Raw genomic sequence first — 12,253 nt, 5'->3', positions numbered from 1 at the left:
AAAAAAAAAAAAAAAATCATCATTTTCCGCTAACTTGTGACAAAAAATAAAAAGTTCTATGAACTCACTATGCCCATCAGCGAATACCTTAGGGTGTGTACTTTCCGAAATGGGGTCATTTGTGGGGTGTTTGTACTGTCTGGGCATTGTAGAACCTCAGGAAACATGACAGGTGCTCAGAAAGTCAGAGCTGCTTCAAAAAGCGGAAATTCACATTTTTGTACCATAGTTTGTAAACGCTATAACTTTTACCCAAACCATTTTTTTTTTACCCAAACATTTTTTTTTTATCAAAGACATGTAGAACAATAAATTTAGAGCAAAATTTATATATGGATGTCGTTTTTTTTGCTAAATTTTACAACTGAAAGTGAAAAATGTCATTTTTTTGCAAAAAAATCGTTAAATTTCGATTAATAACAAAAAAAGTAAAAATGTCAGCAGCAATGAAATACCACCAAATGAAAGCTCTATTAGTGAGAAGAAAAGGAGGTAAAATTCATTTGGGTGGTAAGTTGCATGACCGAGCAATAAATGGTGAAAGTAGTGTAGGTCAGAAGTGTAAAAAGTGGCCTGGTCTTTCAGGGTGTTTAAGCACTGGGGGCTGAGGTGGTTAAGTAACATTTTCCACCCCTCTCTTTTCCAGTGGTCATAACTTTTTTTCTTCAATTTTGGCCTCATGCACACGACCGTAGATATGGTCCACATCCGAGCCGCAGTTTTTGCGGCTCGGATACGGACTCATTCACTTTAATAGGGCCGCAAAAGATGCGGACAGCACTCCGTGTGATGTCCGCTTCCATTCCTCCGTTCCGTGGCCCCGCAAAAAAAATATAGCATGTCCCATTCTTGTGCGTTTTGCGGACAAGAATAGGCATGTCTACAATGGGCCGCCCGTTCCGCAAATTGCTGAAGGCACACGGGCGGCTTCCGTTTTTTGCGGATCCGCAAAAAACGGCACGGTCGTGTGCATGAGGCCTTAGTTGTATAAAAGACCTTGAATTCTGTGGGACCAGTTGTAGGTTTTATTGAAATCATTTTAGAATAAATATACTGTACTAAATAGCTTTTATTATTATTATTTTTTTGGGCAGAGAGATTACAAAACAGCAATTTCCACATTGTTTCTTGGATTTATTTTTACTGTGTTCACTGTGTTGTTTAAATAACATGATAAATGTATTCAGTGGTCAGTACGATTATGTTGATGCCAAATTTATATAGTTCTTGTTATGCTCTGCTTCTTGCACAATAAAAACACCTTTTTACAAAATAATTTGCTTTTCTGTGTGACCGATTTCCAAGACCCATAACATTTTTATTTTTCTGACAGCTTAACTGTGTGAGTGTTTGTTATTTGCAGGGCAATTTGTAGTTTTCAGTGGCAGCATTTTTGATTGCTTTTGATTCTGGTTTTATTAGGTGAGATGAATATAAAACAGCAATTTTGTAATTATTCTTTAGTTTCTTTTTCTGTGACCCAAAAATGAGGTATTAAGTTTATAGTGTGGATCATTACAGATGTAGTGTGTATCTAGGCTTGCCAACTTTCCCAACCAAAAATACCAGCAAAGTGGTGTTTTTTGGCACCAGTGGTTTGTTCATTCTTTGAGTTGTGCAGTGTTCCTTTTTTTAATTACTGTCATTTTAAAAATTAAAGGGAGCCAAAATCATGCATGAATGAACAGGTGTTATTGAATAAGCTGTTATGCTGAAGCAAATAACCAGAAAGCCAGGAAAAATACAGCCCCTGGACCTATTTCATAGTGGTTTGTTAGTAAAACTAGTTAAGAACTATCATTTATGGCGGCATTCAGTAAGAGAGAGTGTATCTTCTGACTGTGATATATCTTTTTAATAGATATATAAAAATAAATAAATATTTTTAAAACCTTTCTAGTGATAAACATGATCTTTATTACAATACAATGGGACTAGAACCACAATCTTGGTCTTCTTTAAAATCGGTTGAACATTTAAAACAAGACCAGGATCGCACTGCTAGCTGCCATAGAAAAGGAGATACAGCCTTTAGAAATCTGTAGTTTATGCAGCTGTCACTGGGACCCATTTCTAACTCCATTATAGCCTAAGAAAGAGCTCTCAGAAGCAACCCTCATTAGCTCGAATACTGTCCAGAAAAAACAGTAATACCTATTACTGCCTGCCCAAACAGTGTTTGGGCAAATCTTTAGGGGGTTAAAATGTAGCTATTGTTTCACCAAGCGTTTCACATGTCATAGTGACATTTCTGATTGAGGGGGCACTGAGCTCTGAGACCCCCACAAAGCTGTATGGGTGCCTCAACCTTTGATGTAGAACAAAGGAAGGCATTAGCCAGCTTCATATCAAACGTGGCAGCTTTATTGTTCAAAGTAGTGCATTAAAATCCATACAAACAGTTCATGTCAATGCATTTCGGATCCCCTTAATGCTGATCCTTAATCAGGACCACAAGAAGACTGTGTTCACACAGAGTTTTTATACATAATGGATAGCTGCAGGCACCCTCAGGTGGCCGCAATTATCCAGGTCACACCCCCCTCTGGTCAGCAGAAACATTTGATTTTTATATAAATAGCAAAAAAATAACAACAAAAAAATCTAATAAATACATGTGTACTGCGTCAGTAATGAAGAATCAAATCATGTCTTCGATTAAGACCTTTCTGTATACTAGATTCCATGCAAAAGATCCAATATGATTCCCTATTTAGAAGCTTCCTTCTGTGGTCTCCACCTCGTATTGGGGAATTAACCCTTTCTAGTCCCTGAACATGCATGCCCGTTATGTTGGCACTTTTTGTGTGGTTGGATGATGTGGCGGCCGTACCGCTGTTTGGAGATTACCTCAATTGTAACGGTTGTAATCTTAATTTTACATTGAATCACAGCAACTACAGTATTCCTTTTCTTGACCTTATGCTTAAGGGTAACATTGAAAGTTCCATGGTTGATACATGTACCTACCGGAAAGAAACATCAGGTAATACCACCCTCCTTGCTACATCTTGCCATCCTCGTCATGTCATCAAAAACATACCCAAAGGGGAATTTATACGTGTTCAGATGATGCGACATGTAGCAAGGAAATGGAGAACGTTGCCAGTAGATTAATAAATAGGGGATATGAAGAACACTCCTTGAACACAGCTAAGGAGGCGGCTCTCACTAAGGCCAGGGCAGAACTAATATACTCGAATAAAAACAAGTATACTAAAGATAGAAAAAAACATATATCGAGTTATTCTTCTGCCCCGGTCTTTGTGACAAGCTACAGCCTGGAGTATTTGAAAATATGTCGAATTGTTAAAACAACATCTCTCCATTTTAGAATATGATGAACAGTGGGAGGACATTGCTTGTTTGGGTATCAAGTGCACGTAGAGCACCAACAATAGCCCAAAAAGTTAGTCCTTCACTTTTTTTGGACACTAAATTAAGTCCACCCACTTGGTTAATGTGTAAAGGAGATTTTAAATGTGGACACAAAATTTGCACGTGCTATAAAGTGATGTTAACAGGTAGTCATATTCTCTCATATGCCAACAATAAATCGTATACCCTGAAACAATATATTAATTGTAACACAACATTCGTGGTATATTGCATCGCATGCTCTATATGTTGGATGCACTACTAATAGGTTAAAAACTAGAATATGTAGACACATTTCGGACATTCCTCATGTCAAAACTAGAAATGTCTCTGCGGTCAGTGCACATTATGCGGTAGTGCACGGAGGCGACATAATGGGCATGCATGTTCAGGGACTAGAAAGGGTTAATTCCCCAATACGAGGTGGAGACCACAGAAGGAAGCTTCTAAATCGGGAATCATATTGGATCTTTTGCATGGAATCTAGTATACAGAAAGGTCTTAATCGAAGACATGATTTGATTCTTCATTACTGACGCAGTACACATGTATGTATTCGATTTTTTTGTTGTTTTTTCTTTAGCTATTTATATAAAATCGAATGTTTCTGCTGACCAGAGGGGGGGTGACCTGGATAATTGCGGCCACCTGAGGGTGCCTGCAGCTATCCATTATGTATAAAAACTCTGTGTGAACACAGTCTTCTTGTGGTCCTGATTAAGGATCAGCATTAAGGGGATCCGAAATGCATTGACATGTTGTATGGATTTTAATGCACTAATTTGAACAATAAAGCTGCCACGTTTGATATGAAGCTGGATTATCCTTCCTTTGTTCTACATTGAAAAAGTTTCTGTCCGGTTCCTGACGGCAATCCGTGCTTCGACTACGATATATCAGCAGGTGAGCGCACTCAACCCCCTTTTACTTTGCCTCAACCTTTTTAAGCATGAAATTCTCATGAAATTAATATTTTTTATATACTTTATTTTTCTGTTTGACGTACAAAATAGATACCTGAAGTTAAAGGGATATTCCCATCACAGACAAAGGGGACATATAGCTAGGATATGCTCCCATTGTCTATAGGTGTGGGTCCCACCTTTGTCAAGAACAGAGCGGAGAGAGTGGTGCCTGGAGGACCCTGGGTTTCCGCCATCCCCATACAAGTGAATTGAAGTGCACCACACTTGCGCGGCAACCACTCCTATTCATTTCTATGGGGCCGAAGGAAATAGCCCAGCCAGTGCTCGACTATATTGGGCGACCCCATGGAAATTAATCGATGGCGGCTGCACATGCGAAATGTGCCCTACACTGCTTTTCCCACTTCGTTCTCGGTGTAGGTGTGAGTCTCAGAGTTGGGACCTGCACCTATCGGACAAAGGGGGCATATCCTAGCGATGTGCCCCTATTGTCTGTGATGGGAATACACCTTTAAAGTGCCTTTGGAATCCATACACACTATCATATCAGCAGTGTATGGATTCACTCCGCTTGCTAAAGGCTTTATGTAACACATCGGAACAGAAGACACTGTATTGATGTGCTTGGCATAGCACATTGCTGCCCTGCTTGTGCCCGCTCTAGTAAAGCCTGACAAGGCACGTCGGCCCCCCCGCAGTGGAATCTGTACACCACCGACATGTACAGATTCCAAAGCACTATAGGCACTTAAACTTCATGGAACCTATTTTGTAGTAAATAGGTAAAACATAAGTAAAATAAGTAAAACTGAAAAATAAATAAAGCATATTACAAACATTTTTATGGCATTTAGAGTAGTTTTCAATAAAATTGTTTATAAGTTTAGGTGCACTTGAAATGAAGGGACAGGAACGCTTTGACCGACATTGGTTGGTGTATGTACCGACTTTGTAGTGTATGGATCCCGACACTGCATGCTGTACTCTTCGAGGAGGTCTGAGCAAAGCTGATCAGAAGTGAAGGACTACAGCTCTTTACCGAGTGCTTCTGCCCCTTTGTTCCTGCAGATGATGGGGGTTTCTGCAGCCTCTACTGATTAAAATCCACAGTATACTGTAAATTGACTTAATCCAGTAGCAGTGTCCACTTTACTGCTACTGTAATGCAGTGTGGATTTCCCTCCCTGCAATACCGTGGCAGGAAGATGACCATAGAGTGAATGCCCTATATTTCATGGTTATCAGCTGCAGTTTTCATGCTTTGTAATGGGTGTAAGCACGAGTTGAAGGATAGAGTTGTCTGATGCCAATATTGTATACAGCAGATCCCAATGAGCAGAAAGAAGTTCTGCATTTTTCTGGAGTAGAAAGTAGTTGTCCCCAAGTGGTTTGGTGCTTATTCTGCATCAGGCTTTGATTTGTTATTTTTTGTTGATATAGTACACATTGTTAAGAGTGAATATGTGCTCAAGAATAAAGTGAAGCAGTTCTGTGCAGGTTACTTTCATTGGAGGGTCATTAAAGTAAGTAGAACATTTTTCCATAGCGTTGTCATGGCAGGATCAGCATCGGGGCTACAGAACAGAAGTCTCTAATTGCACACAGTTAGGTGTTTTGAACTTGAGAATTGGGTACATTCAATAAATAGAGCTATGATTTGTTTTTTTCTGTATTGCCTTTGTGATTTTTTTTTTTTATGTGCTGTTTATTTAAAGGGGTCCTGGAGTTCAGAAATATAGCTGAAATCAGGTTACTTTCACATTTGCGGCACAGCTCTACGGAGGCTGTTCCGGCATAGAATGTCGGGGAAAAACGCTGCTGGAAAGTGGCCAGATCTCCGCCGGACCCTATTATAGTCAGTGGGGCCAGCAGCCAATGCCAGATCCGGAAAACTCCAGCAGGCTGCCGGGGAAGGGTGCTCTGCCACAAAGATGAAAGTAGTCTAACCAAAAAATGGTTGGCTTACTATGTAGATAGGAAATAAGTTGTTGCAGTGGAACAGTGTGGATACAAAAGTGTTTTTCTATGGTAGAAATCCGAGGCGGACGCTTTGATTTCGGCCTCAGATATGCTGCGGTTATCCACCAGATCCACAGCAGATTTGTACAAAGATCCTTCGTGTTTCTGTCTGACGTACATAACATACTACTTAGGCCTAGTTCACACGAACGTATGGCTTTTATAGTTTTTTGCGGTCCGTTTTTCACGGATCCGTTGTTCCGTTTTTGAGTTCCGTTTTTCCGTTCCGTTTTTCCGTTCCGTTTTTCCGTATGGCATATACAGTATACAGTAATTACATAGAAAAAATTGGGCTGGGCATAACAGTTTCAATAGATGGTTCAAAAAAAACGGAACGGATACGGAAGACATACGGATGCATTTCCGTATGTGTTCCGTTTTTTTTGCGGACCCATTGACTTTAATGAAGCCACGGAACGTGATTTGCGACCAAATATAGGACATGTTCTATCTTTAAACGGAACGGAAAAACGGAAATACGGAAACGGAATGCATACGGAACACATTCCGTTTTTTTTGCGGAACCATTGAAATGAATGGTTCCGTATACGGACCGTATACGGAACACAAAAAACGGCCCGTACACCCGCAAAAAAAACGTTCGTGTGAACTAGGCCTTAGCCCTACAGCTGAATTTTCGCTAGTGTGGACCAAAAAATTGGTCTGGGAATTTTCCATAGCATGTGAATGGGCTTTTGGAAACCTCTTTTACATACATGGGATGTGGCTTGTCATCAGATATGAACTGACCATCGAGCTAGCCATATAGAATAGCTGTATACCAGCTATGTGTGTTGGGGCTCCTGGTTCACCTTGATGGCAGATGGCAGGGGGAAATAAGGATCGGGCAGGTGGATTTAAGGATTTTACTATGCCCAATCCTTTTGATCTTGGGGATAGAAGGTGCTGCTCAAAGTGGCCAGCAGTGTCTTACTCAACTCTCCAAATTTAGAACCCATGCACCCTTGGTTAAGTCGAGCAGCCAGAAGTGTTAACAGAGCTTTATAGGAATGCTTAAAGGAGTTGTATACATTTATCGTGTATACAAAGTTAATACAAGGCACTTACTAATGTATTGTGATTGTCCATATTGTCTCCTCTGCTGGCTTGATTCATTTTTCCATAGCATTATACACTGCTCATATTCAGGGGTTACGACCACCGCTGCAGCACAGATATAAGGTGGTTGGGACAAGAGCTGCTACACATGATTTCCCTTGTAGGCTCCCACGGTCCCGGCCACAAGAGAGGCCAGCGTTTTATCCTATGGATTGCAGGGTGGTCGTTAAAATTGGAAACAAGCAGTGTATACTGTTATGGTAAAATGAATAAAGCCAGCAAAGGAGGCAATATGGACAATAAATTAGTAAGCGCCTTGTATGAATGTTGTCTACATGATAAATGCCATTTGCTGAAGTGAGACAACCCCTTTAACTTCAGTTTTTGCTGCTTGTTTGGTTGTATTTAAGTACTTTATTGTACCATGAAGTAATGTATTATTTTTTCTCTTCAGTTTTCCAGACAGAATTTAAGATCTTTTTGGGAAACAATTTATTAGAAACTGCAAGTAATAAGGAAGAAATCAGCTTTGATGATGATACAGAATCCTTGCTCTCTAGAGAGGCAACGCCACATGAGGAGCAGAAATTAGAAACTCTTCTCGATGATGATGGTGATTTGGAAGTCCAGAGAAGACCAGCAAGTCCTTCTGACAGACATGTATCATCACCTTGTATTCGAGATGTTGTGTATCCATCTATTCTTACACTAGGGAGTGAAGAAGACTACAAGGAAGAGGCTTCAAGTAATGATGAAGGTGTGGTTAAAATAGGTAAGGAGTAGATGGAATAACTTTATTATATATGTTACTTCCCTTGTATTTCTTATTTTACTTAAATTAGTTGTCCAGTTCAGAAGAACAGTTTTCATATATTATATTGGGGAATTCTAAGTTAATAGAGGTGGGTTCCCTTTTCAGGGACTTTATCTTTTGGCTAGAGTGTTATATACATGCCTTAATTTGACTTGGCGCGGTGTAATTCTTAATTTGCCCTGTGGCGGCGCTGCAAGAAAATGTGCCAGTTAAATGATCAATAACTTTTCACACAACTCTGCATAAATCAATAGTAAAAGTAACTGAAAAAAAAATTTATATATCTTATTAGAGACAAATGCTTTGTTCTAGGGTTATAAGCTGTTTCTTCAGCTCCCCCTACCCTTTCTAAAATTACTTTGACATTTAATCCTGCTGAGACCAGGACTACCGTCTGCTCATATTACAGCATCCCATATAAGTCCATGGGGAGGGGAGGGGGTAGTGGTAAGCCAGAGCTGAATCAGACAGGACACCATATAGACTGCTGCAGCTAAATAGGAAGTTTCTGTCTTAGGCCAAATGCTTTATGCACATCCATACTGGTCAGTACTTCTGTAATGTCCTCCATGGTGCTGGGGCTCCTTCTGAGTGAGTCTGAGAAAGTTAGGAAGCACATTTACGTCTACATTCTGTACTCAATGTATGGGTGTTAGTCTCCACCAACCAGATCTGGGCTAACTGCCAACAAATGATATAGCATACACAGGAGAGAATTGCTAAAAATGCCAGACACAACTCATACAGTCCTGATCAAAAGTTTAAGACCACTTGAAAAATTGAAAAAAATCCTATTTTACATTGTTGGATCTTAACAAGGTTCCAAGTAGAGCTTCAACATGCAACAAGAAGAAATGAGAGTGAGACAAAACATTTTTTGAGCATTCAATTAATTGAAAATAACGATTAAACTGAAACAGGCTGTTTTTCAGCTGATCAAAAGTTTAGGACCACATGCCTTTAAAAGGCCAAATCTGTGCAAAGATGTGGATTCATTGTCATTTTCTGTCAGGTAGTCACACGTTGTGATTGCAAAGGCAAAAAAACTCTCCCTTTTTTAACGTGGTCAGGTTGTTGAACTGCATAAACAGGGTCTCTCACAGCGCGCCATCGCTGCTGAGGTGGGACGCAGTAAGACAGTCATTTGGAATTTCTTAAATGATCCTGAGGGTTATGGAACAAAAAAGTCAAGTGGAAGACCCCAAAAAATTTCATCAGCACTGAGCCGAAGGATCCAATTGACTGTCCGTCAAGACACTGGACGATCCTCGACCCAAATTAAGGCTCTTACTGGTGCTGACTGCAGCCCCTTAACCATCAGACGGCATCTGAGACTGAAGGGCTTCAAAAACAAAAAACATCTTCAAAGACCTCGTCTCCTTGAATGCCACAGAACTGCTCGTTTGGACTTTGTAAGAGAGCACCAAACATGGGACATTCAAAGGTGGAAGAAAGTTTTATTCTCTGATGAGAATTTTTTTTACCTTGATGGTCCTGATGGTTTCCAACGTTACTGGCATGACAAGCAGATCCCACCTGAGATGTTTTCTACGCGTCACAGTGGAGGGGGCGCCATAATGGTTTGGGGTGCTTTTTCCTTCAGTGGAACAATGGAGCTTCAGGAAGTGCAGGGGCGTCAATCGGCCGCTGGCTATGTCCAGATGTTGCAGAGAGCATTCCTCATGACTGAGGGCCCTCGTCTGTGTGGTAACGACTGGGTTTTTCAACAGGACAACGCTACAGTACACAATGCCCGCAGGACAAGGGACTTCTTCCAGGAGAATAACATCACTCTTTTTGCCCATCCTGCGTGTTCCTCTGATCTAAATCCAATTCGAACCTTTGGGGATGGATGGCAAGGGAAGTTTACAAAAATGGACAACAGTTCCAGACAGTAGATGGCGTTCGTGCGGCCGTCTTCACCACTTGGAGATATGGTCCCACTCACCTCATGGAAACGCTTGCATCAAGCATGCCGAAACAAATTTTCGAAGTGATAAACAATAACGGCGGAGCTACTCATTACTGAGTTCATGTTTGGAAGTTGGATTTCTGTTTTGGGGGGGGATTTAGTTTTTTTTTTGAAGGTGTGGTCCTAAACTTTTGATCAGCTGAAAAACAGCCTGTTTCAGTTTATTCGTTGTTTTCATTAAATTGAATGCTCAAAAAATATTTTGTCTCACTCCCATTTCTTCTTGTTGCATGTTTAGGCTCTACTTGGAACCTTGTTAAGATCCAGCGATGCTAAATATGATTTTTTGCCATTTTTCAAGTGGTCTTAAACTTTTGATCAGGACTGTATAATGGCCAGAAGTAGTGTTATTCCTCATGTGCACACACTGTACTATTGACTATTGCAAAGTTTGTTGCTTTAAGTTGGCCATGCACCCTGGAGGTTCGGCAGCCAAACCTTGCGATTTCAGTGGGACTTGTCTCCTCCTTCTTGACCTTTCCTCTGCCTTTGACACAATTGACCACTCTCTCCTGTTCCAAACCCTCTCATCCCTTGGCATCAGAGGCGTGGCCCTCTACTGGATCTTCGTTTAACATTCATACACCACCTCCTCACCAACCATTCTGTTGGTGTCCCTTAAGGCTCTGTCCTGGGTCTCCTCGCCATCTATGCATTCGGCCTGGGACAGCTCATTGAGTCCCATGGCTTCTAATAGCACCTCTATGCCAATGACTCTCCCAGATGTCACTTACCTGCTATCTAGAATCCCAGCGTGTCTATCAGCGATAACTTCATTCATCTCCTCCCTCTTCTCAAAACTCAACATGGAGAAAACTGAATTCATCATTTTTCCTCTGTGTCACTCTGCCCCCATATCGGACCTATTCATTACACTTAATAGTACAACGCTTTCTCCAGTCTCGCAGGTCCGCTGCCTGGGAATAACATTTGATTCTGCCTCGTCCTTCAAGCTCATCCAAACCTTTACCTCCACCTGCCGCTTTCAAGTCAAGAACATCTCTTGCATTCGCTCCTTCCTCATCCCTGAGTCAACTAAAATGCTACTGCAGTTTTCTAGCTTGTTCTTTTTTTCTTTTTTTAAAACAGCGACCAGGTGTTAGCTTAAAGTCAATAGGGAAATATAAAATGTACTACATACAGTGCACAATCTTTCCCCCTGATTTTGGACTATTATCTGCTGTAATACATGAGTAGCGCCGAAGATAAGGAGTCCAGATCACAATTTTCTATTTTCCTACTGACTCTCCCCATCCCTTGACGTTAGCACTCATAGCTGAGTTTAAATACATTATCAGGAATTCTGTGCATGCGCACAGGACTCCTCTCCATGATGTTAGCACAGCTTTAAATGCTGACAGCGGGGGACAGGGAGCAGTAGGAAAATAAAAAAAAAATTGTGGTCTGGATGTATTACTGCCGATAATCTAAAATGGCAGTGACAGTGTGTTTTTATTCACTTTTGGTGCATTATTTTTGGTATTTTTTTCCAAAAAGGCCCCAAAAAGTTATGGAGGAAAATTATTAAGACTGGCATTTTCTTTATATCCTTTACATTGCCGGAGGATGCACATCATTTCATGACTGGGCACACACCTTTTCATAAATTAAGCCCATTTTCCGGCAGTCCGTGCGCCTGGAAAGAAATCTAGGCCGGCTGATAGCCAAGAAACTGGCACCACAACCCCTTTTTTAGAAAGTGGCGATGTTTTGAGCAAATGATGTTTAAAAAAATATATATCTTTTTTTTTTCTTCCAACTTTTTAATGTTGGTTTTCTACCATATGGGGATAATAAATCTTTCTGTGTGAAGGAAGCCTTGGAAAAGTGACATAAAACAATGCCAAGGCCAACAACGTCTCATTATCAGGAATTAGTTTGAGGGTGGGGGGCATTATACATTTTGTGGCCCTATGTTCTCTGTGCTGTATCTAGCACTTCAGCTCAGCCTCAAGTGAATGGTGTAGAGATGCAAGAGTGTAACGGGGTTTAAACTCCACCAATAATGCATCTATAGCTTCTTCTAAGGCTAGCCTATGACTGTTGCAAGGCTCACTAGAGTACCGCTGCCTCTTCAACCCCCTG

At 40.8% G+C, this 12,253-nt stretch overlaps 1 protein-coding gene across 2 annotated transcripts in view; it reads left to right on the top strand.

Moving 5' to 3' along the window:
- Positions 1-12,253, top strand: part of METTL22 (methyltransferase like 22) — a 307,308-nt gene that overhangs the window by 34,172 nt on the left and 260,883 nt on the right. For both annotated transcript variants that reach the window (XM_040440780.1, XM_040440779.1), the window contains exon 3: positions 7,837-8,154. In XM_040440780.1, coding sequence (XP_040296714.1) covers positions 7,837-8,154 — 318 coding nt within the window. The remainder of the gene's footprint in view (positions 1-7,836; positions 8,155-12,253) is intronic.

The sequence above is a fragment of the Bufo bufo genome, chromosome 7, assembly GCF_905171765.1.
Source record: "Bufo bufo chromosome 7, aBufBuf1.1, whole genome shotgun sequence".
NCBI lineage: Eukaryota > Metazoa > Chordata > Amphibia > Anura > Bufonidae > Bufo > Bufo bufo.
This window is presented reverse-complemented; position numbering and strand designations above follow the sequence as displayed.